The following is a 26566-nucleotide window of genomic DNA, read 5'->3' as shown; positions in this document are numbered from 1 at the left end:
AAAATTATATAGCTTTCTTTGTTGTGAGAGGAATTTTGTGTCATGCATAGCCCATGCAAAGGTTACAATTGAAACATTCCTGCTGAACTAAAGTATGTTAGACTTTGACAACGTTTGCAAATCAAGCAAGTTCAGCAAATCCAGGTTATGCAAAGTTTAGAAAGGAAAGTCACTTTAAATGCTGCTTTAAGTTAGGCCTAGTTTCACATTATTTAATTAATGGATTTTATTTTCTAATAAAATCTCTAGCAACCTTAAGGCTCTTGAGACCGTCTGAGTAAATCACCATTTCTCTTTTGATGTATGCCTCGAACTACACAGTTTTCATTTCCAACGCAAGGGTGGGATTCATTTATTTGGAATAATTGGTACCAGAAAATTTTCATTTAAGATCCACTGTGTCATAATAATGAGTGTTTTTATTGTGTGCACCACAAACTGAAGTGTGGCTCGGTGCTGTAGTATTAGCCAACTCTTAATACACATATCGATCTCGGGAGGATAACAAGCCGGGCTGATGCTTTGTTACAACCTTCTTACTTTAAAATGACTAGAGACCGCTGAACCATCTGAGCTATCTTACGATGACATCATCACTGGAAATGGGCAGAGCTGGTATATTTGGGTCACACACATCAGCAGTACTGACTGTATGTGTGGCACATGCACCAGGCTGTTTGGTGCAGTGTATCTTGGTGCCGGAAGTACTCATAGTGCAGTTTAGAGGCGGGCGTCAGATTATATTACTGCACCGAGAGGCATTTTCTATCAGTTGTTAACATGAACCTAGAAACAGTCCTTCCGCACCCATGTCCTTGCACTGACTGCAATGCCACTAGAGAACCAGGAGTCAAGCCAGTTCCTTGTGCAGGAGCCCTGGGGGGTGTGGGGGGAGGAGTGAGACAGTGGGGCGTGCATTTCAAGCAATGGGGGCGGAGCTACCTTTAGAGCCAATACGACGGAAATAAGCGACAGACTGCAGATTAAGCACATTCGACAAACAAGGCCTGATGAGGATGAGGATGAGGACTTGCACATTGGAGTCCATGTTTGCTCCCAGATTCCTCACTTGGGCTGAGTTGTTTGACTGTTCGCCTGGTTGCTGGGGCCATATTGTTGATTGGGGGTGTTTGGTTTATTTGCCACATATAAATATTTTGATTTGTGTTGTGTTTATTTTGCTGTTGTTTGATATCATCCAGTATTTTACCTTATGACGCATTGTCCAGTTGGGTATGAATCAAACGCAGGTGGGTTTTTATACTCCAGTATGATTTGTGTATCATCTGCAGAAGAGTAACAGTGGAGACTGAAGAGGAGCTCAGATCCGGTAGAGAGCTCAGGTGAGTGTTAGAGGCGGTGAAGATGTTCAGTAGAGGTGAGCGAGCCACAAATGTACAGCGCGAGCCCAGCCAGAGCCGAGCCAGCCCACGTTTTAAGAACCTACGAATGAGCCAAGTCCTGAAAATGTTTTTATGTAAATTATGGAACAAAACGTAAGTAAATGTGATAAAATTTCTTCAAAAGTCTAAAAAAGTTAAGTTTTTTTAAGATGTGGAAACTTGGACAACAATGCATTATATTATAACTCTGCACTGACAGGTACATATTAAAAGTGATAGTTTTTTTTACATGAACACAGAACCGTTTCTTCTCCTGTCCTGGCGACAACGCCATAAGTGAACTAAGAGACAAGTCATTCGTAATGTGCACCATGTATGTTGCCTGATTCTTAAAGATACAGCAACATTATACTCTATTAAATTAAACACAATACATTTTTGTAAGTTTGCATTTGGAATTCACATATTTGAAGGCGCTTTCATATGCAGTAATTCAGAAAAAGCAGGATTGGGGAAATAAAATATTTGTCTAACATCCCACAGTTTTACTAATTGGGGAAGCCAGGATTCATGAGATGTGTTATGTTTTATTTTGTAGAAATCAGCTACTAAGTGAGTACCTATTTGTTTCTCCTTTGACCTTTGGTATCAGTGCTTTGCTTTTCACTGTCTGTGCACGAGGGCAGTGTGATGAAGGAAGGCAGAACTAGAGGTTCCGGGAGGACCTCAAGCTGAGGCAGAAGGGGGCATCTGGCTCGAGCCTGGCTGGAGCTTCCAGTGGCTCCTCGCCCACCTCTGCTGTCAGGTACACTAGTTGTGCACTGAGTGCAGCTGACACGAAGGGAGATGGTGAGATGATGATGTGTCTGATAGAAAAGATGCAAGCTCCTTCTATTCGCTCACTGCACTCTGATGATGTAGAGTCCGTGGATGATGAACAGTATCAAATGTAAGGGAGAGTTCAAGTAATAGTGCCTGAACTCCATTTTTAAACCACTGCAGTTTTAAAATCACCCCAGGGGGCAATCACTGCTGTCCCTGTGCCACAGCCACGCCATCATCTGTTGTGGTAATCCGGGGGCAGGTTATTTTCTCAGATGAATGTAGATATTTGTCTTGTGGCAGTTTGTTTAATCTTTCTCTTTTTTTGTATAATTTGTTAAAGGCCAGTAGTTAGAATAATCTATTGGTTCAAGGCCAGTTTGTTTGGGGGGGGGGGGGGTTATGTGATGCATTTGGAGTTCCCAGGTGAAGATACCTGCACTGGTAACAGGTTCTGCTGGGTTTGCGGTTGAGCAGTGAGAAGGGAAGTGGTAATCATGACACTGGTGGGCGGGAAGTAATGTGGGCGTGGCTTGCAGCTGGCGAAGGACACAGTGAGGAGGCCTCCAGCTGTGTAGCCAGGAACCAAGATGTCCTCAGGGGCTGGGGCTTGTGGTATTGTGGCTGGGTAGCTAGGCCTTTGCCTCTGAAGTGCTCTAACAGGGCTTTTGTTTGTGACATCGCGACCTCTCCTCGGGTGCACAGAACCCCAACATCTCTTTCTATTCAATCCCCTTGTCCCATGCCGAGGGCTCCTGCCGCTGTCCGCTCTCCAGACTGTGGCACCGACCTCTACAGAGTCACCGTCGGCTGCATCGGACTAGTTATTCAATGGGAGTCAAGGACACGATGGGTGCAGACGGGAACTGTGCAAGATTATTGGCACTAAAGTAATTAAAACACAGGAATGAAAATGAGGAGATTTTCAATAATAATAATAAAAACATAATAAAATGATGTGCAAAGCTCCTAGTGCTTCTGACGAAGTGACCCGGCACTAAGTTTTCACTCCTGGATGCAGGTCAAACAGCATGCTGAAAGAAGCAAGCCAATCAGACCAATCTAAGAAACCAAGGTTTTAATATTTTTCTCAAAAAGATAGTTCCGTTTTTTCCTATCTAAGTGAGAGGGGAAGAGAATTCCACATCCTGGAGGCCGGAAAACTAAACGAACACCCCGATGTGTGCTCTTTGCACCCCAGGAATACAAGCCAGAAGAGCCCTTGCTGATCCTAAATTCCACCTCGGACAATATGGTTTGAGAAAAGAGTACAAATATCAGTGACCTTTATAATTCATGATTCTATGCACTAGCACACGGCTGTGAAAAGGATCCTTTTCTTCGGAGGCGGTCGGTGCATTTGGCGAGAGCAGGGCCCGGGGACAGTCGCTGCAGGAGGGTTAACCCCAGGCGCTGCCGCATCTGCACACGCTGGGGTCTCATCGGGCTAGACTGGGAGACCCTCAGATACCGGGCATTGCAGTGAGTCCAGCGCCTAGACTACTGTCCTTCTAGTGCCTTCTGGTAGCAGGCCAAGGATCCTTTTCAGAATAGTTAAACCTCAAACATTTCCCCGCTAAACTCGTAATCTGATTGTGAAACCAGAGTCTGGCATCGAACCAAATCCCAAGGATATTAACTCCAGGCTTCGGGTCAGGTAATGGCCCAAGCGAATCCGGCACCGGGCAGAGGACCGGTTCGAGGGCTGCTGGCCCAGGGCGAGGACCTCCGTTTTCCCTGCATTCAGCTTAAGGCGGCTGAGGTCCCTCCACTCAGCCACCCCTCAGAATAAAACTGGTTTAAAAAAAATGGTCTCTGATTTTGGATAATCACCAGTTCTTCTAAGCACATGACTTAATCCCATGCATTGTACTTGAAGAATTAATGTACTTAAGTTAATGTATGTGTAGTGCTATGATGTGTTTTTTAAGCACTTCGTGGAAGTGCTTCCATACTTCTGAAATTGATTTTAGACGTCTGCAGCTGTCACCCGATTTTGCGTGATCAACAGAAAATGAACTTTAAGAATCAGAACCCTGGGGGCTGTGGCTCCGCCCACATGTTGTTTACCTTGAGTACAGCATTTGATAGGCCGAGGGTGTGTGCTGCTGCTGCTGAGAAAGAGTGCTTCTTGTTCCCTCTCTGTGTTCGTGGCATGCAGAAACAGCAGTTTGTTTGGCCCACTATTCCTGGCACTCTGGCATGTGTGCTGCTATCCTGTAACCCTAGACCCCAACAGCCTCATGCCAACCCCCTCGTACACAAGCTACCAACCTCCGCTCACTCTTTCCCACTGCCAATCCTCTCTCCCACACCAGCCTCCACAGCCCCGTCCAGTCTCCCTCCCCTGCCATTCCACGTCTCTGTATATTTCCACTGTTGCACCCGCCCTGTGGTTGTGGATGGAAATAAATAGGTATTTACTGTCTTGCATGAAGAGCAGGTATATGGTTGGTGCATTTGTAGGTGTTCACTAGTGTTGGGTAATTTAATGTGTGCTGTGTCAGGGGGGCGCCAGTGTAAGTGCTGGATGATGGTGAGTGGTGTGGGTGGAGGGAGAACAGAGTGGATCCATGAGAAAGGTGCGCACGTGTAAATGTGGGGTGGCAGTCGTGAGTGTGAAAGGTGTGCCCCTGCAAGTATGGGGGGAGGGTTGTGCGTGTGAAAGCTGTGCCCTGCAAGTATGGGGTGAGGGTTGTGAGTGCGAAAGGAGGATTGTGAGTGTGAAAGGTGTGCTGCGGCAAGTACGGGGTGAGAGTTGTGAGTGCGAAAGGAGGATTGTGAGTGTGAAATGTGTGCCCCTGCAAGTACTGGGTGAGGGTTGTGAGTGTGAAATGTGTGCCCCTGCAAGTACGTGGTGAGGGTTGTGATTGTCAAATGTGTGCCCCTGCAAGTACTGGGTGAGGGTTGTGCCTGTGAAAGGTGTGCCCTGCAAGTACGTGGTGAGGGTTGTGAGTGTGAAATGTGTGCCCCTGCAAGTACTGGGTGAGGGTTGTGAGTGTGAAATATGTGCCCCTGCAAGTACGGGGTGAGGGTTGTGAGTGTGAAAGGTGTACCCCTGCAAGTACGGGGTGAGGGTTGTGAGTGTGAAAGGTGTGCTCCTGCAAGTACGGGGTCAGTGTTGTGAGTGTGAAAGGTGTGCCCCTGCAAGTACAGGGTGCGGGTTGTGAGTGCAGGGTGAGTGATGTGCCTGCGAGAGTTGGGTGATCAGTCTACTCGTGTGAGTGGAGAGTGAAGGGTATTCTGTGTGTCAATCTCGGTATCAGTCAGGGATTTAGAGCAGAGCAGATACATTATCCGCTGACTCTGTTGCAAAATGTCCTCCTTTGGACTTGTCTGAAATTACGTTCTGGGGGCGGCCGCTGACGAGCAGAGCCAGCTGCTGGGGTCTTCTTAGGACCCTGAGTCAAGTATCATTCGGCTTCTGCCGCCCACATCCTCATGTCAGTCAATAACTCCCCATCCAAGTCATCTGGTGACTAAATTGTGCAAGATGAAGGCGGGAAACCTGGGATGAAACGGGGGTTACTTGCTTGACACAACTGTGTGACCTTAGGCAATTACTGTTTTACTGTGACCCCTTCACCTTCATTGTCACATCTGAGAATACCTTAAAAAACGTGGTTTATTATGTGCAGTCTTGAAAAACGTTATTTGTATAAGTTTTAATAAACTTTAATGTTGGTCTGTGTGCTATAAAACGCGAAGCAATGCACACAAAACAACTGTCTGGCCTCGTGCTTGACTAATACCACCATCATCGGGGGAGTGAGCGTTTCAGAGTTTAGGAGCTATGACTGCTGATAAATGGCACTCAGTGCCGCACTTCACCCGCATTGCTGAGACAGGAGGTGACTGATATGCTAGTGCCCTGAGGCCAAACGCTTTCACATTAAATGAAGATACTTTTTGAATGTTGTTGAGTCTTTAGTACATTTTCACTTGACGGTTCAACCACCATTCACGGGGGTTTGGCTCGTTATGGCGCTTAGAGGCAAGGCAGACCACTGGCCGCAGCACTCTCCAGTCACTTGCATCTTTCTCACCTCAGTTTTTACTGAATCCCCCCCCCCCCCTCCCCGTGCCTGCTCCTTCACAAGGGCGGGGGCAGCAGGTGTGCTGGAAGCAGTGAGACCACCAAGACTGATAAACTGTGTTTAGAAGGCCTGTAATAATGCATGTTATGAACGGAGTCTGAGGAGTCAGTCCCTGCACCCCCCCCCCCGGGCCTGTGTCCTCGAGACTGAAGACCCACAGCCGGGGCTGAGGCAGGTGGGGGAGGGCTGGGGTTGTGCACCTATGCGCACCGTACATGTGAGCTCTGTTCTTAATGTAAACGACCACGATATAGTCTATTAAATCAGACACGAGCGGTTCCGTGTACAGCGCGCATCCCCGGGTCACATATTCCAAGAGGCTCCCGCGCGTTATAAGGAAGAGCAAGGAGGGTCCCTGACATATAATATTTGGCGGGAATTACACAATGTTGTCCAGCGGGGAAGCTGGCACTGATCCCAGGTTTTGTGGCCTCACATTGTGCAATCCCGGAGCCATTGTCTCCTGATTTACAACGAAGGTCAATGCTTCCTCTTCATGTCTTGGTGCGTGAGGCTGGAGCGGGGGTGAAGGGCCGGGGTCACGTGACAGCTCGGCTCGTTGTGGGCTCGAGGGGCCAAGAGGCCTTCGAGCCGAGCCAGGCTTCTGGCTGGAGCCTCCAGTGTTTGCCAACCTCCTCCGCAGTCACCGCCCGGGGGGATGGGGGCGTCATGTTCAGCTTCCGCTTCCGGTGTAGACAGGAGCTGTGTGCAGAGCATGGGCGGCTGATGCTTTTACTGTCCGCAGATGTAAACAATGACATCATTGTGGCGCCAACACTGGGGGGTCCCACAGCGTCTGCAGCAGCACAAGGGCCTGACAGCTAACAGGGAGTTGAGTAGGTTTTTCTGTGGGTCATGTCCACTGCAGCCCCACCCAGGATAGTTTCTATGTTAATGCTTATTCCTCCCCCTCCCCCCTTCTTACACGGGTGTGTCATTGCAACTACACGTGTGTGCCAGGCCCACTTCTTTGATGTCAGCAACTTCCCGGCCCCACCCCCTCAAGGAGAATAGGGTTGGTGAACCAGGAGCCCGGGGATGCGCGGCCTGTGGAGAGACCCTCACAAGAGAGACCCTCACAAGGTAAGCAAGCTGCCAAGAGTTCAGCCTGCTTGTGGGAGACACTGCATGACATATGTGTGTCTCCCTGAGTGACCCTTTGTCACACATGTAACCATGAGCCACCTTCAGAGGAAGTAGCATAAACTGGGGACCACAGCCAAACAGGGGAGGTTTGGAGACAAAATGCCTTCAATTGAATGAATGACATACACTGAATGACATACACTGCACTGATTTATCTCCATTGTTTTTTTTCCTTCCAGGGCCCCATTTTGGGTGGCTTCATCTGCAGGTTCAATTTGTTAAAAACCATTCATCAGCCCTGGGCCACTCACAGGCTCTTGTATTACCAGTCACCAACTGTGCTATGTGATTACCCTCACGCACCAGTATTTATTGACTTGCACATGATGCCCTGCTACTTGTCTGTACCCGCGAGGGCTCGTGAGCCCCGACAAGCGACCTTCACAGCGCAAAGCGCCGCATTAGCAAGTTTGTTCTCTCAATTGAATGGATTTCTTTAGACCTGCACGAGTTTGAGGGCGCGCACAGGCAACATTGCAGTCCTTTTTATTTACTTTATTTTGATAAGGCTTTACGGACACGCACTGGCGCAATGAGAAGACTCACAGAGTATTTTCACACAATCTTGAGGTTTTCTTCCAGCTCCACTGTAACCCCTTGAGTTCATTTGCCTCACACTTTGTTTTTAGCCTTTGGTATTTTTTTTAGATTCTGTTTATTACGAAGGATAATTTCTGGATAATAATTTCCCCAGCGGATGTTTTACAGGCCCCCGGTTAGAAAATACCCCTGGTGCCGCAAGAGTACAATCCCTTCAATTGGGCCGGGGTGTATATGGAAGCCGGGCGCCCTCGCGCGCTCACAGCCAGTAGTGCAGGCGGCTGAAAGCTGTAAGTTTCCTCTCTGTCCACTGGGTGGCAGTCTGTCATCATCCTTGGTCCTGGAGCACAATCCACCATGGTCCTTTCTGACATTAGTTTTACAACAACGCCGATCGCATGAAGGTTATCTTTTCTAGTTGGTGATTCATATTCTGCTTTTACTCTAATGAATTTCCTCGGCAATGCTGTGCTAATGCTCAAGCGAGGACAAACACACGTTTTCAATACCTGCCATTTTCAGGCGGTGGTTGTTTTTTCCTTGTCGTGTAGGTGGGTTTGTTAACTTGTTTCTTCTAAGTCAGTTTTGGGCATTTTATCTCTATATTATTTATACCTAGCCTTATTGCATATTTTGACAGACTTGTGACCCTCTGATGGTGAATTGGCCTTATATTTAATTTTTCTTCATGTAGTTGAGTCTCCTTGAGTTGTGTTAGAAACAAACTAGCGCAGCTTGTGCTTTTAGGCCATGACACGTGGTTGGTTTTTCCACAGAATCACCCAAATGATTTAGTGGCGCGAGCCTCTGACGTTGGTTAGGTTCGTCCCCCGGACGCTGCTTTATTAACTTACGCAATAGATCACCCCGATTTCTGGCGTCGCCTATATGCGCACCTTAAGATTGACTGTTGTAACTCTTGAATGTTCTTCCATCGATGGAAACTTGATTATTCATTCTCAGGCGTTTCCAGAAATCCTTCTCCGTCCCGATGATGTCCCTTATGTGAGTAATTTAATGGGGTTGAAACGGTGACAGAAATACTGGTGGACTGTCCTTTCTTTTGGTTTGGAGCATGACCCTCTGATACCGAGAAGCCTTTAACAACAGCTGTCTCCATGTCAGTCACTTGTTATGCACATAAGCTTTCTATAGGGCACTTGCGCACTTTAAATCACTCTTTCCACCTTCACTTCACCGTAGTATTTATGGAGCACCTCATTGAAATACAATATGTTAGAAGAAGGTGTCTCTAACCTTATTGTTTTAAGTGATCTGAATACATTTGGTTTGATTCCTGTTCGAACCAATCTAGCGATGGTTCATGTGGTTCCGCGGAAGCTGAGGCTTACACCCCCCAAAGGGACCAGTGTTTATCTTTATTCATTGTCCTGCCTGGTCCCAGGGTCACTGCGCTGCCCCTTTTCTCTTTGAGCGTGAGTGATGAGTGCCAGCGTGCAGCATGAAAGTAAACATTAAATAACATCTAAAGAACTGGAATAATGCACAACCAGCAATAAAGATGTAACCTTATCCATAGACGGAATCACCAGTAACCCTAACCAGTGCAATAACTGCATCAAAGTGTTTCACCCACCTCTTGTGCTCAGCTGGGGAGAGGGAATATTCAGTTAGACATCTGCTGCTAAAGAGATTCCCTCCCCCCCCCCCCAAAAAAAAGCCACAAAATGTTTCTTTGTGCCTTTCTGTGAACACAGCTGGACACAAACTATATGTGTCCTGCCCTCTTTTGCGCCCACTGTACACCCCGCAGGTGCCCCGGGGTCATATAACTTGCCCAACAGCACCTGGTTCATATTGGGGATATTAACAGAAATCTCAGATGCCAACACAGATCAGGCACATCATTACGAGAGAAAGCTGATGAGTACTTCTGAGGTCTACAAAGAGCCTGACTCATGATTGGTTGAGGTGCAGAGAAGGCTGACTCATGATTGGTTGAGGTGCAGAGAAGGCTGACTCATGATTGGTTGAGGTGCAGAGGAGGCTGACTCATGATTGGTTGAGGTGCATAGAAGGCTGACTCATGATTGTTTGAGATGCAGACTCATAATTGTTTGAGATGCAGTGGAGCCTGACTCATGATTGCTTGAGATGCAGTGGAGGCTGACGAATAATTGTTTGAGGCGCAGGGGAGGCTGACTCATGATTGTTTGAGGTGCAGAGAAGGCTAACTCATGATTGGTTGAGGTGCAGAGGGAGGCTGACTCATGATTGAGGTGCAGGGGAGGCTGACTCATGACTGTTTGACGTGCAGGGGAGGCTGACTCATGATTGTTTCAGGTGCAGAGGGAGGCTGACTCATGATTGAGGTGCAGGGGAGGCTGACTCATGACTGTTTGAGGTGCAGGGGAGGCTGACTCATGATTGCTTGAGATGCAGGGGAGGCTGACTCATGATTGTTTGAGATGCAGACGGAGGCTGACTCATGATTGGTTGAGGTGCAGAGAAGGCTGACTCATTGGTTGAGGTGCAGAGAAGGCTGACTCATGATTGTTTGAGGTGCAGACGGAGGCTGACTCATCATTGGTTGAGGTGCAGAAAAGGCTGACTCATGATTGGTTGAGGTGCAGAGAAGCCTGACTCATGATTGTTTGAGGTGCAGGGGAGTCTGGCTGTGACACAACCACCAGGGGATGAGGCGGCGCTGGTGATATTTCCCTCACACTCCATTTCAACAACAGATATTTATTCAGTTGTTGCTGAACATCGTGGAGGCCATAAGATTTTAGGGAGTGAGCTAGTGAGGGCCTCTGTACGTTTGGACAGTACTGAGTTACTGAGTCCTGGACGATGTTCCCTATTAGGCCTTTGGCTGATAAACTGGGGTCTGCAGTTGCTGTACCCCAAAATGTAACAGCTGACAAAGGGCATCAAATTCTAATCCGATGCGACAATTTTTAGTAGAACTCGGAAGTAAAAATATTGTTAAAAACGAGCAGCGATAAAAGACCAACCACTTGCCCAATCTAGTAGAAAATATTTTTGGCCGCAGCTCACAGCTGGTAAAAATGGCAAACTTTTAAAATAGTTTCTGACTGCAGAGCTCGGGGTGTATACTTATACCCAAAAAGGAGCCGTGGGGCTCAGATGATAGTTAACGACACCCCGATTTTCTAGCCATAATCCAAGAAGATTTCTGCAAACTCTTATCAAACACTGACTTGAAGTCCACCAAAAAGTCAAACAAGGATATTGTCCATAGGGACACTTTTACGGACCAGCATTGATGTAACAGAGTAACGTCCACACCGAGGTCGAAGCCCAGTTTGACACCGGAGACCTATCACCCCCCCACCCCCCCTCCACACACACCCACACACTCACACACACACTCCCTGTTGTAACTTCTTTAATACAAGCGAGCACATGGCACTTGCCCACAAGTAACAACTAACAGTCCCTCCTACCCCCCTTTCACACCAGCGAAGGAATGTTTCTGCTGCCACCATGCACGTCTCCCTCAGGAGCTACCTAATAACCTCCAAGCGCTACATCAAATCTCCTTTCTGACCCTGTAGACACCCCACCCCAGAACATAACATCTCCCACCCACAGCGATCTCAACTCTTCAGGTGACGAATAACTGTGGCAAGTGCCGCCCAGCGCTCAAAGGGAAGCAACATACAGCTCAGAGGACCCCCATCTGCCAGCAGCAGAAGAGGCGCCTTGAAGCCCTCACTTGAGCAGCTGAAGCCTGGGTGGGTGTCACAGGAATGTGTGTCTGACATAAAAAAATACAGAATTCTTTACTTGGATGTAGGTCAGAGACACGGTGGGAAAAGCATGACGGGGGTGTGGGACAAATGAAATGAAAGAAAGACTGAAGGGAGGGAGGGATGGTGAATAAGTTGCCCCTGGTCTGAGGAATGATGGAGGCGCGGAGTGTGACAAAGGAAAGAATGACTGAAGGGAGGAAGGGAGGGATAGGGAATGAGAGGCCCCCCGGTATGGAGAAATTATCGAAGTGTGGAGTGTGACAAAGGAAAGAATGACGGGAGGAAGGGATGGAGAATGAGAGGCCCCTGGTCTGGAGGAATGATAGAGGTGTGGAGTGTGACAAAGGAAAGAATGACTGGAGGGAGGGAGGGTTAGTGGATGAGAGCCCCTGGTCTGGAGGAATCATAGAGGAGTGGAGTGTGACAAAGGAAAGAATGACTGAAGGGACGGAGGGATGGGGAATGAGAGGCTCAGGGTCTGGAGGAATGATGGAGGCGCGGAGTGTGACAAAGGAAAGAATGACTGAAGGGAGGAAGGGATGGTGAGTGAGAGGCCCCTGGTCTGGAGAAATGATGGAGGGGTGGAGTGTGACAAATGAAAGAATGACTGGAGGGATGGAGGGAGGGATGGGGATTGAGAGGCTCAGGGTCTGGAGGAATGATGGAGGCGCGGAGTGTGACAAAGGAAAGAATGACTGAAGGGAGGGAGGGCTGAAAGATTGGGTGTATGGAGAGATGAATGTGTGATTGGAAGGATGCATGGTGAGTGAGAGATGGTCGGATTGGAAGAATGATGGGGAGAAGGGTGGAATGGTGGAGAGACGAGCGGAAACGGTGGAGAGACGGGCGGAATGGTGGGGAGGCGGTGGAATGGTGGAGAGATGGGTGGATAGATGTAAGGCTGATGCTCGCCTCTCCAGGTGTTTACATTGTAGCATTAAACTACTGATTGCATTGACGTCAGAAACATCTAATGTAACAAATGAATCACGCACACAGTGACCCCGCGGACCACCGAGTCTGTATGAAACCCCTTAACAAGGGCCGAGATACAAGGCATGAAATGAGCACTGAAAACACTGAACTGAGAAATACTAAAGTTACACAAACATTACACCAATAACTAGTACACGAGTCCTGTGGCCGCCTTTTCCCTGTTGTTGATCTTGGGTCACAACCCCCCTTCTTTGGAACTGTTCCCCACAACCTGACAATATCTAACCTCCTCAGGGCCGTGTATCCTTCTATCAAACATTGGCATGAACTCGCGTGCTCTTCACTAATGATCACACTTTAATCCTCTTGATCTAACCTACCGCATCATTCATTCATTCATCTGTTCACTCATTAGCCTGTCTCTCATCCACCCCTTCTTCCGGCCGAGCATCCTTCATCCCTGCATCATCCCGGCAGTGGAAGAACCAGTGCTTGGACCTCTGGGCCGTGTATCCGTCTGATGATTGTGTTTACAACAGACTAGAAAACATGGCTTCTAGGTGCTTTACGGAGATCGGTGTGCTTATTTCACTGAATACTGAAATTATAAATTCAGATCCGAACCGGCGCGTCAGACCCCAGCTCTTTATGCATGTCTGAGAGTTGTGTTTACAAGAGCCGTGAGGATATGGTTTTAAAGCGCTATACTGAGATCGGCGTGCTTATATTACTGAATATTTAAATTATGATTTCATACCCGACCTCCGCGTTGGGCTTCTAGGCTCGTGTGCGTTTGATGTTTGTGTTACCAAAGCCTAGAAAAAAGTGGTTTTATAGCGCTTTATGGAGATTGTGTGCTTATATTATGAATATAGAAATAATAATTTCATCCCAGAACCGGAGCGTTGGAGTTCTAGGCCCGTGTGTATCCATTGATGCTTGTGTTTACCAGAGCCTGAAAATTTAAATGGCAATTTCATATCAGAGCTGGTGCGTTGGACCCCAGGCATGTGCATGTGTGTCTCTATGCGCCTTCAGTTTACAAGAGCCCCAAAACATGTATTTTCTAGCGCCTTCCCTATGTTGGTGTGATTATATTATTGAATATTTAAATTAAAATTACATCCCGAAATGGAAGGGTTGGTTTCGGGCCCTTTGTGTGTGTATGTTATGAATTTATGTTTACGTGTTTTTCTAGCGCCTTGCGTCGACTGGTGTGGTTATATTACTGAATATTTACGTCATACTTTCATTGCAGAACTGCAGCATGGAACCCCAGCTCCGTACCAGTGTCCGAGGCCTACGTTTACAATGCGCAAAAGTGTGTTTTTAATAGCGCCTGATCCAGGCTGTCCTGCGTTTATTACTGAATCTTTAAATTATAATTATACTCCAGCAGCGGAGCGCTATACCCGTCTCCCCGTGTGTATGTGGGAGGCTTGTGTCTACAAGAGCTCGAAACATGCGTTTTCCTAGCACCTCGTGGCGTTTGGTCTGCATTTTTTACTGAATAGTTTCATTCTCGTTTCGTCCCGGATTGTTGGACCCCTGGCCTCGTGTGCATGGTCAAGGCTTCTGATTACCCGATTCGAAAACTATTTTTACAGCGCCTCGTGGAGACTGGTGTGCTTGCGTTATTGAATATTTAAATTATAATTCAACCCCAGAACCGGAACGTCGGACCCCAGGCTCCTATGTATGTCCGAGTCTTACCTATACAGGAGCCTCAAAGGGGTGATTTGTACAGCGCCTAAAGTTGTTAGTGCGCTTGTGCTATTCAATATATAAAAATATCATTTCAAACCAGAACTGCAGCTTCGGACCGCTGCCCTGTGTGTATGTCAATTTGAGGATTATGCTTAAAAATAGCTAAAACATGTTTTTAAAAGCGCCTCGTGGAGTTCGGTGTGCTGATATTGCTGAACACTTAGGGCCATATTTATACTTTTTGACGCAAAGCTGCGCCGGCGCAGCTTTGTGCCAAAAATGTTACCGCCGGCTAACGCCATTTCGATGCGCCGTGTGGGCGTCAAATTTATACTTTGACGCACGGCGGCGCAACCAACAGGTGGGAGTCATTTTTTTTTTGACGCACACAGCGGTGTCAAGTCGTAAAGGAAAACAACGTTAATGCGACGTAAATGACTGTGGGTCGATTTACGACACCGCAACCCGGAAAGGGCAGGTTTTTTGACGCAATAGCGTGAAATTTACCCGCAAACACTGCCCTTTCAGCAGAGGAGAGCCAAAATGGATCCCAGATGCCACTACAGACCCCAGGAAGATGACAGCAGACCAGGAACCAGCCAGGATGATCCATACAGGAACCAGGACACTTATAGAAAAAAAAGAACGTGTCGCTTCAGTGCAGAGGAGCAGGAAATCCTGGTTAAAGAGGTTACGGAACACCAGCACCAACTGTTTATCACCTCTAAGTTGCCAATCAGTAGGAGAGAGGCCATATGGCAACAAATTGTTGACAAGATCAACATTGTGGCTGAAGTACGCAGGACAGTCACCGAGTGTAAGAAACGCTGGCATGACTACAAACGTAGGACAAAGGAAAAAATGGCCAGGAACAGGAAGGCAGCAATGCAGACTGGAGGGGGGAGTCCAGCACACCAGGAGGCCCTGGACCACATGGAGGAGATGGTCGCAGCCGTCATCCCGGAGGAGATCGTCACAGGGATTCAAGGACTGGACAGCGCAGACTACCAGGAGACAACACACATGCAGGGTAAGTCGCATGGGGAATCATAATACAATAATGTTGACTGCAACCGGGGTGGGGAATACCTACTACACAATGCATGTAAGTCAGCATATATATGGAGTGGCATGGGTAAAGGGGCACGGCAGGGGGGCATGCCCAGCACAGATAGAAGCTGGGGCACGACAAAACACAGCACCAACAACAGTCCCATGGGGGCATCCTGTCATGACAACAATGGAGCCAAGGGAAAGCAGCGACAGATGGGAAGGCCACTACGTCAAACTTACATCATGGCACTCGTCAGTCAAAATCTATCCTACATCAACTAGGTCCCTATCAGTTATCCAGTAGCCAAAACAACAACTGCAATGTAACTGCCACAACAGTTGACAATAACACCTCTGATCTCTGTGCAGCTACAGTAGCTAATGGCAGGAACCTCCCCATGAAACATACATACCTAAATTAGGGGGTGAGGATGACATCTCCAACTATTTCCAGAAATAAGACAAAGGCACCAGTACACTCAAATGTCAATGCCCATAGTTGTCACATACATCAGCCAAAGTAAACAGCAATAGGACCACACAGCACTAAGGACACACACATGCTGCATACGTCAGGGTCCCTCACGTGCCTGGGTAACAAGGCAACATCACTAATGTCATACTGCTCAGACAACACCTGAGGAGGGGACACACGCAACTGGTCACTGAAACACACCTGCAAAGTCGGACAAACAAATAGGACATTGATACGATAAACAGGGCAATCCAATTAAACACACATTACCCAACATCATCTGGAAACATCAACAATGTTTACATCCATATCACATCCTAACATTGCCATGCATAGGATATGCCACATAACAATTACAATTAGGTCAATGTGAATAAAAAGATTTTGGGGCAGGTCCTGAGAGGCAAGTGTGCTGCCAGGGCAATCACAACACCCACAGCCAGGGAAAGGTCTCACCATAAGAATAGATATACACAGAGGGTCGAGTAGGACAAAAAGATGGCTATTCCCTAATTGGTACAAAGCAACACCTAGAGGCGATTAGGCAGACAAGTCTGATAATTCTATATCATACATGTGACACACAGGTGGGCCATAGGCCTATAACAATGCCCATATGAAGGACAGCAGATACCAATACCAAACCAGAGCGCAAAGTAAAGTCATCAAAAGGCTTGCATGTTACGGCAAAATTGTCACAACACAGACACACTAATTGTACCCTGTTTCATTGCAGAGGAACATGGATCTCCTGCCGATATGCCTTTCCCTGATTTCCCATAGATGACGAGCCCATAAACATTCCCCAGGAGACCATCCAAAAGGTCCTTGAAACCTTAGCAACAATGTGTCCACATTTATCACGGTAATCCAATTATCTATAGTCCAAACAGGTAGTGCAATTGTCACTTACACTTTTTATGGGGATAACCATGTCCTAATAATGATTTTGTGTATCTTATATGTGTTTTACATTTGACATGTAGGCCACACATGCGCCTTATGCATGTGTGTACTTCACATGTACATATTTCTTGTATATTTGGGGAGCGGTAGAGGTGGACTTAGGCCCCCAGCACCCTAGGGTTTGCCCTTCCAGATTTGCTAATTTATCCACGGGTTTCATTTATTCAGTAATGCTAATCCTGCAGCAGCAGGCTCATGGAAGGCCATAGGGTATGATTCACTGTTTGCCATTCAATAATCCCATTTGCCCATTTGACGTTTGCCCTATTGATTATTTGGAGCAATCTGACATACCATTTAGCATTGAAATATTTTGCTAAATCTCGGCATTCCTCATGTGCTGATGACAAATAGGTTGTTGATGTATGTGGCCCTTTATGCATTACCTGGATTAGTGGCATGTTTCATTCTTCCTGCTAGGTTCCAATTGGGACACTACTCTGATCGGCTGCTTGCAAATATTTGGTTGATTGGATGGCACATGTTTATATGTGTGGTCCAATGTAGATCCACTACCAACTGTCTTGGTGTATGTTGTCACTGTAACTTCAAGGTCTCCTCATGAGTTAGTGGCAGCTAATCTTGTTCCAATTGGGCATTGTTTGTTTCAAAAATAGAGAGAAGCCATTGAGGACATGGTCACCTACACATGGATGGTCCCACCCTGTCACTGAACACGTGTAATGAGACTTTCAAATGAGCTACATTTTTGTGCTGAGTGAGAGAATGTCTCAGGTGTCCGGATCAGGCATGTGTCATTGCCACATTTGTACTCCTGTTGGCCTCTGTGGATGGTAATGTATCATGAAACATCATAGCCTCTGTGCAGACATTTGTGGTGTATATTTTTTGTGTGATGAGTGTTATGTCATTATTGCTCAATGAGACGACATTCTTCTTCAGCAATTTCAAACTAAAGGTGGGCAGAAATCAATAGGCCAAACCATGATGTGGTGTTTGTTATCTGTGTTTATTTACAATTGTGCATTAACTGGTGATATAGAAAATTATGAAAATAAATTATTTACAATCTGTTGGCGCCTACGCACTCCAGCAGCCGTGTTTGGTTGTTCCCCCTCCTGTTGCAGGCCAGCATCCTCCTCTTCGTCGTCTTCAGGCATGTATAGGTCTGGTTTGAGGAGGGGAATGTTCCTTTTTACACAAATGTTGTGCAATATGGCACAAATGAGTATGATCCTACAGACCATCTCTGGGGAATATAGTAGGCTACCGCCAGTGATGTCAAGGCAGCGGAACCTTGACTTTAGGATCCCAAAGGTCCGCTCGACAATGCTGCGTGTCCTCTTATGGGCGTCATTGTATGCCTGCTCTGCAGCAGTAGTCGGGTTCCCAAATGGTGTCATTAGCCACGGCTGGATGCCATATCCCTGATCAGCTGAAAGAAAAACACAGAATGGGATCATGTAGATGTAGGAGGCACTCTTGTATAGACCTTTGATGGCAGTAGTTGTCTTGTGTTGTCTGTGACTCTTTTGTGTACTAATGTGACAACCTATACTTGTAGGCTATAACTTTTGCATTGTGTTTTTTCCTTGGCTGAGCAAGTGTTTGTTAGCTAACTGTTTGTCAGCAGTATGTTTTGGGAATTGCAATAGAGTGTGTCCTCCCTAGCATTGTGACTTGTGATACAGGTGTCCGTGTGTCTTCACTGGGGGTGAGATGATAGTTCCATGCAGAGTTAAAATTGAAAGTGTTGTTAACACGTTCATATGAAAGTACCCTGGACAACCCATACCCTTAGACTTATGCAATGTATTAATGTACAGGTTATTGTGACACTTAAAGATGACATTTAAGCAGCCACACTCATTAATGTCTTCACATTAAGCTGTACAGTAAATTCCAATGTGTGACAGGTTCAATGGTGACTTAAGAAACATGGCTAGTGATGTAAGGACCTCAGTGTGTTCCTGTCTAAGTGTTGCTGTTGTGGTGTATGTGTTGTGTGTCCTAGAGGGTTGTTGTGCAGTGTGTATATAATTAGGTTTCTGTACTTACAACAAGTAGTCCATTGCCATACCGTCCATCCTGGAAGTGTTGGTTGATGGTAGAGTGACGGAAGATGAATGAGTCATGTACACTTCCAGGATATTTAGCCACAATGTTGGTGATCAGTCCTTGGTGATCAACTATGGCCTGCATGTTGATTGAATGTGTGTTCTTCCTGTTGCGGTAGAGGTGTTCTGTTGCAGCAGGTGGCACAAGGCGTACATGTGTGCAGTCGATTGCACCAAGGACGTGTGGGAAGCCACTGATGGCGTAGAACCCCTGTTTAGTTTCCTGCTGCTTCTGCAGTGTGTTAGGGAAGCAGATGTGGAGGGGTGTCAGGCGAATGATGGCATCCAGTACTTTTGGCTGAAATGCGGAGAATGATGGTTGTGATATTCCGCCAACCAGGGCACCAGTTGTCTGAAACGAGCCACTTGCCAGCATGTGAAGTACGGCAAGCAGCTTTGTTTCTGTTGGGATAGTGCGTGGAGTCACTAAATTGGGGGCCAACTGCTGTTCAATATTTCTCAGCAGCTGCTGAATGGCCTGCCAGTTCAACCGGTACCTCTGGATGATGTCCCGTTCCCTGAGGCCATGCAGGGTTGTTATTGGGCGGAATATCCTCTCCTGCCTTCTGCGCTGCTTTTGGGGTCCCTGCTGTTGTTGTTGTAGCTGCTGTTGTTGCTGCAGGGCTCTGCGTCTGCGTGCACGCTGGATAAAAATCACCTCCATGTCTCCCTGTTGCTGCTCTGCTGCTCTGCTGTTTGTTCTGTGTGTTCTGATTAGATACAGGTGTGTTTGCCCCATTTTAACGCCTGCCTTGACCCAGGCGTTAAATTTTGACGCAAATCGGGCTTTGCGTCATTTTTTTGCTCCGCCTCCCGGCCGAGAGTCATTTTTGCCCGGAAGCATAAATACGACGCACGGCCGTGTGTGTCGTTTTTTGGACGGGAACGCCTACCCTGCATATCATTAATGCAGGGTGGGTTGCCGCATCCAGAAAATGACGCACACTGCAGATTTTTATCGTCCGCGGGCTCGGGCGTCAGGGTTTAAATATGGGGCAACGTTTGCTCTGATTGTGCGTCAAATTTTTTGACGCACATTCGGCGCAAACGGAGTATAAGTATGCCCCTTAGATTATATGAAACCCCCGACCCGGAGCGTATACCTCAGTCCCCTCTATAACTGTCCGAGGTTTGTGTAGCCAACAGCCCAAACCATAGTTTTCATAGCACCTCGTGGAGGTTGGTGTGTTTATATATTACTGAATATATACATTATAATTTCACACCAGAGCTGGAGAGCATTGACCCCATCTGTGTGTCTGAAGGTTGTGTTTACAACCGTCCACAAACATGGCCTTTAATAGCGCCTTAAAAAATATCTAAATTGTAATTACAAACCAAAACCGGAGCTTTGGGCTACAAGGACGTGTATATCGGTCCAATTTCTTTCTTTACTAGCGCCCAGAAAACATGCTTTTAAATAGTGCCTAGTGGAAGTCGGTGGATTGAATATTTAAATTATAATTCCATAAAGGTGATATACGCGCTCCCACTGTAATGTCTGCCCTAAAATAACCGGTCTATTGGAAACTATACACTGTTCTGCTTAATAACGAAGAGAGACGCTTCACCCTCTCAGAACTCACTATTAAACTGATTTTAACGCGGTTTCTTGGTGGAATTTCTCCTACAGCGTCCGCTTCACAATAAACGGAGGTGCTTCGTTTTAGTATTTTCTTGTATTATTTTTGTCTGTAAATTGCGTATATTTATAGACTGCCGATCTCTTTGTTTTGATGTTACCCTATGAAATAATTTGTTTTGGTTCCTAAAATACGAATATAACCATAAACCCCATCCCTCCCCCCCCACCCCCCGCATTCCAGTGTGTAATATTTTGCTTTTTTATTTGTGATGTTGGCCTCGGTTCAGGGGTGGTCGTGCAGGTGTGTGTGCGGGTGGAGGGGGTGGGGAGGGAGGTGTACAGCCCTCTATAGTGAACCGCCCCGACCCCAGTAACACAGCTCAGAGATCCGGGGAACTAACAGTGGGAAGAAAAGACATCTTTAAAGCGCAGGGGATCGGGGACCTGGTCAGGGATGTTCGGGCGCCGAAGGGAAGCCAAGGCTGCTGTGAAGGAACGTACAAAACTGCAGCTCTGTGAACTCATTAAAGCCAGGATTGTTGGCTTAGCCAATGTTTGTTTCTGATGCTGCATTGAAAATAGATCTAAGCCTCTCTACTTCCGTTCATGTCAAACGTTGTTCTCTAATCGGACTCCCTGACCCAGCCTCCCCTCTGATGGGGTCTATGTACCGCTAAATGAATGTATGAATGTGACACTGAGTGAGTCGAAGCACTTTGAGATATGACGTCAGAGCCCTCCTTAGATGATAAAACCGTTTCATTGAGGTCGAGGGCGAGCACAGACCTCTAACCATCCCGGGAATCTCTCGCTCAGGAAGGTGCCTAGAATGCAGGACGGTTTCCTCGCGGTCCGCTCTCTGCCGAGGGAGCCAGAACCGTCCTCACCGGTCCTGTTTGTACCCGGCCTGGTGGCTCAGTGGGTTCCTGCACCCACCGCGGGGGCTCTGTGTATCACACATTCCAATCCCGGCGCCCCCACTCAGCCTTTCCTCCTCCGAGCTCAATAAAAGGATTGTTATTCAGGGGGGCAACAACGTGCGTCTGTTATTTTAGCGCCAAGACACCCTTGAAAATTGAAAAACGACCACGGGCTTTATTTACAAATGTGCAAGTTGTTTTACTAAATTACCTTTTATTCAGACTGACTCTTAAGGCGCCCTTTGCAGACCTATCCAGTTTCAATGATGCAGTCATTCTAGTTAAAATACACGTAGAAGACTTCTATGTGCTGTTAAATCTAATTTTTTATCAAATACATAAGCAATGGTTTGCTTGTGTCTGTCTTTCGTTTTAATAGCACCACAACAGCACCCTGCTCCTCCTTTCATCAATACCACAGCAGCCCAACTGCTTCTTCTTTCATCAATGCCACAGCAGCCCGCTGCTTCTCTATACATCAACACCACAGCACCCCTGTTCCTCCTTTCATCAACACCACAGCAGCCCACTGCTTCTTTATTCATCAACACAACAGCAGCCCACTGCTTCTCTATTCAATACCACAGCAGCCCCACTGCTTCCCTATTCATCAATACCACAGCAGCCCCCTGCTCATCCTTTCATCAACATCTCAGCAGCCTGCTGCTTCTCTATTCATCAACACCACAGTAGCCCCGCTGCTTCTCCTTTCATCAACACCACAGCAGCCCACTGCTTCTTTATTCATCAACACAACAGCAGCCCACTGCTTCTCTATTCAATACCACAGCAGCCCCACTGCTTCCCTATTCATCAATACCACAGCAGCCCCCTGCTCATCCTTTCATCAACATCTCAGCAGCCTTCTGCTTCTCTATTCATCAACACCACAGTAGCCCCCTGCTTCTCCTTTCATCAACACCACAGCAGCCCCGCTGCTTCTCCTTTCATCAACACCACAGCAGCCCGGCTGCTTCTCCTTTCTTCAATACCCAGCAGCCCTGCTACTTCTCCTTTTATCAATACCACAGCAGCCCTGCTGCTCCTTCTTTCATCAACTCAACAGCAGCCCCGTGCTCCTCCTTTCATCAACCCAACAGCAGACCCACGGCTTCTCTATTCATCAATCCCACAGCAGCCCCTCTGCTTCTCCTTTCATCAACACCACAGCAGCCCCGCTGCTTCTCTTTTCATCAACCCCTCAGCAGCACGCAGCTTCTCCTTCCATCAACACCACAGCAGCCCCACAGCTTCTCCTTTCATCAATACCACTGCAGCCCCTCTGCTTCTCCTTTCAGCAGTACAACAGCAGAAACCTACTCCTCCTTTCATCAATACCACAGAAGTCCAGCTACTTCTCCTTTCATCAACCCCACAACAGCCCGCTGCTTCTCCTTTCATAAACCCCACAGCACCCTCTGCTCCTCCTTTCATCAAAACCACAACAGCCCGCTGCTTCTCCATTCATCAATACAACAGCAGCCTGCTGCTTCTCTATTCAATACCACAGCAGCTCCACTGCTTCCCTATTCATCAATACCACAGCAGCCTGCTGCTTCTCCATTCATCAATCCCACAGCAGCCCCACTGCTTCTCCTTTCATCAATACCACAGCAGATCCCTGCTCCTCCTTTCACCAACCCCACAGCAGCCCGCTGCTGCTCTTTTAATCAATACCACAGCAGCCCCACTGCTTCTGAATTCATCAACCCCACAGCATCCCCTGCTCCTCCTTTCAACACCACAGCAGCCTGCTGCTTCTCTATTCCATACCACAGCAGCCCCACTGCTTCCCTATACATCAGTACCGCAGAAGCCCCCTGCTCCTCCATTCATCAACCCCACAGCAGCCCACTGCTTCTCCTTTCATCAACACCACAGCAGCCCCTGTGCTTCTCCTTTCATCAATACCACAGCAGCCCCCTGCTCCCCCTTTCATCAATACCACAGCAGCCCCGGTGCTTCTCCTTTCATCAATACCACAGCAGCCCTGCTGCTTCTCCTTTCATAAATACCCAGTAGCCTCGCTGCTTCTCTATTTATTACCACAGCAGTCCCCCTGCTCCTTCTTTCTTAAACCCCAAAGCAGCCACCTGCTCCTCCTTCCATCAACCCCACAGCAGCCCGCTGCTTCTCCTTTCATCAACTCCACAGCAGCACGCGGCTTCGCCTTCCATCAATACCACAGCAGCCCCACTGCTTCCATATTCATCAATACCACAGCAGCCCCGGTGCTCCTCCTTTCATCAACCCCACAGCAGCCTTGCAGCTTCTCGATTCGTCAACCCTGCGTAGGTGTAGATCTTTATTGATAAAAATCTAGAGTTATTAAGTAATCATTTTTTGATAAACTAATGTGTGGTTTAACTTTGATTAATGATTATATTAATGAAACAGGTGCCTTTTTGTAATGGCCACCATCATGTTTTCTACTTAGGCTAACATAAGGTAAATGGAAGTATTTTTTCATTATTTTGTCTTCACTGAGAAGAGTGTGTTTCTTAACCAATAAGCGTGTTACTAGTGCCACCTGTAGGGTGAATATAGAAGTAAATACAAGGTCATTGTGTAATGCCACCAATGAAATGTTTCAAAGGTGTTTTCTACTTTAACTGTTTCATTGTTAGGAAATGTTACTAACATGTGTGTTTCCCTCCAGGGTGGAAGTAGAGGCAACAATGTAAATCATTTTTCCTGTGTACTCGTATTCTTGTTGAAGTTGGAACAAAGGATCCACAGACGAGAAAGAAGACAAGAATATAAAATGTATTCATTTGTGTTTTCGTCAATAGAGCTGCATCGAATAGAAAACTTAGCGCTAACGAAATGTATAATTTTTAGATTATTGGTCATAATTTTCTCACCTTATGTCTCATCCAACCATTTTTTACTGACAAGTTTACCTTAATGTTCTGTCACGATTATTGGAGGTTCATTCTGTTCCTTAGAAGCCATTCTGCTCTGCGGGAGTCATTCTAGTATTTGCTCATCTAGAGTCATTGATATTCCGATAGCTTTGGCTATTGTGCTTATGCACCTTTATGTGATGCTTAATGCTCAGATGGTTTAGGGTATCTTATAGTCCAAAGTCTAAACCATTACCCTATCCTGGTACCGGTTGCCGATGGTGCCCCCTTGTGAAGCAGTTGCTGTTGCTGACATTCCTAGCGCATTGGGTAATGTATTCATTATAAATTGTTGTGTCTTTTGTTTTCTAGGTACCAACTGCAATATGCTAATTAGCTGCTGCATATTACATTATTTTTTTATAACCGAGGTAGATGCTTTTCATAAGTTTGCATTAGTAAAACTTTTTACATGAAGCCCAACATGTTAATGCTAATTAGTGGTTAGTGAGGGAGGTATTTTCCCCAATGCTCATGATATATTTATGATTCTCTTTTGCTTTTCATTGAACTAATGTATTCAGTTTCTCTTGCTAAGATCTTGGTGCTGTGGTTTTATGTTACAAACCGAGTTGATTTGTCTACTTGCATTGATTAAACTCAGATATATAAGGCGTTCAAATCAGCCTTTATTGTCTCTTTATATGTATCACTTGTGTTTGAGAATTATTTTCGTGACCTTAGCATTGTTAACATAGGGAAATAAAAATGTTAACTTCTTAATAAACTGGTGTGGTTATTTAAGTGCCATTGTTATTGAGATTATATAGTTTTCTTATATGCTTTGTGATAATTATGATGTACTTCAGTTGACATCCCCTCCAAACTATATCGGTTCCGTTCATTGGCTGATGCAGGAGATCCATTATTTAGATTGAAATCAAACTAGGGTTTCTCTGTGCTCACAATCCCACAGCAGCCCAGCTGCTTCTCCTTTCATCAATACCACAGCAGCCCCACTGCTTCCCTATTCATCAATACCACAGCAGCCCCGTGGCTTCTCTATTCGTCAACCCCACTGCAGCCCCGTTCTTCCTTTCAGCAACCCCACAGCAGCCCCACTGCTTCCCTATTCACCAACAGCACACACAGCGGCTTCTCTATTCGTCAACCCCACAGCAGACCCCTGCTCCTCTTTTCATCATCCCCACAGCAGCCCCCTGCTCCTCTTTTCATCATCCCCACAGCAGCCCTGATGCTCCTCCTTTCATCAATACCACAGCAGCCCGCGGCTCCTCCATTCATCAATACAATAGAAGCATTGCCCTTTCCCATTTCAAACCAGCAGTTATCCTCAGGGGAGCAAATAAAAAATATTTCTCAGAGGTGGGGCGGGGAGGGGGGTGGGTGCTGGTCTAAAACTCCAAATGCTGGAGGCGGAGCCAGATTCAGAGTCATACTTAAAATTACTTGTGGGGAATCTCATTGTAGTGTCTTAATGCACAAGGTAAAGTTTTGGTCAATATATGATGGCGCAATTTAAAGCAGAACAAATAGTAGATATTTTATTGTAAGACACATTTAATGAGTTTATCAACTATCAGGTGGCATTTATAGTTCTAACTCTAGTTTTGTCAACAACTAGTGACATACAAAGCGCTGTAAAACACCCAGGGTCAACTGCATTTGCCTCAACCCACTAGGCTATGAAAATACTTTTAGGATTTATTTGGGTTTCCTCATTTTCGCACCTGGCCAGGGCATTTAAAAATGGTGGCAAACAGTAATTAATATGGGGGTGCACCGCAGCCCTAGCAGAGCAGCTGCTGCTGAGTGATAATTAAAGGGGGGGGGCTGCACTAATGTGGGAGGCGTGGTTTCAGAAGACGGGGGTCACTGCAGCTCAGGAGGCAGCGGGTTCCAGCGCTTTGATGCCAGAAGGAGAAGGATCTCCGCATCCCACAAGTACCTGCCTAGTGTTAGGGAGATGCAGGCAGTGGGTCGCTGTGAAGGATAGGGTTCTGGAAGGAATATAAAGAGGGATACAATGCTTAAGACACAGAGGGCCTATTCTATGGAGGGCACAAAGATCTAGGCACAGCACTCTGAAGTGACAATGTTTGGCAGTCAGAAGGCAGAGGGCAGAAGATCAGTGAGAAGAGATGGGACAGCAAGGGGCATTCCTCAGATGAGGCATGCCGGAGGGGTTTGAATGATGTGAAGACAGTAAATGTGCAAGGCTGGGAGCCCAAGATCAATCAACCAATCAATCATCAGTACATTTGTAGAGCACTTCTGTCACCCGTGAAGGT

General features: G+C 46.8%; 1 protein-coding gene across 4 annotated transcripts in view; it reads left to right on the top strand.

The window, feature by feature from the left end:
* The window catches only part of LOC138303619 (myb-related transcription factor, partner of profilin-like), a 36339-nt gene extending 11304 nt beyond the window's left edge, over window positions 1–25035 (top strand). For 2 of the 4 annotated variants that reach the window (XR_011205428.1, XR_011205429.1), the window contains exons 2-3: window positions 1293–1496; window positions 24068–25035. Coding sequence is in view for 2 of the 4 variants with exons in the window: in XM_069242912.1 (XP_069099013.1) it covers window positions 14875–15361; window positions 16596–16642 (534 nt within the window). In the remaining 2 variants the exon portion in view is untranslated. Of the gene's footprint in view, window positions 1–1292; window positions 1497–13882; window positions 15362–16595; window positions 16725–24067 lie in introns of all 4 variants that reach the window. The other 2 variants (XM_069242912.1, XM_069242913.1) reach the window with 2 other exon arrangements.
* The last annotated feature ends 1531 nt before the right edge of the window (window positions 25036–26566 follow it).

Source organism: Pleurodeles waltl, chromosome 7 (genome assembly GCF_031143425.1).
Source record: "Pleurodeles waltl isolate 20211129_DDA chromosome 7, aPleWal1.hap1.20221129, whole genome shotgun sequence".
In the NCBI taxonomy this organism is placed as follows: Eukaryota; Metazoa; Chordata; class Amphibia; order Caudata; family Salamandridae; genus Pleurodeles; species Pleurodeles waltl.
The sequence above is the reverse complement of the archived record's forward strand: the minus strand, read 5'-3'. Positions and strand labels throughout refer to the sequence as shown.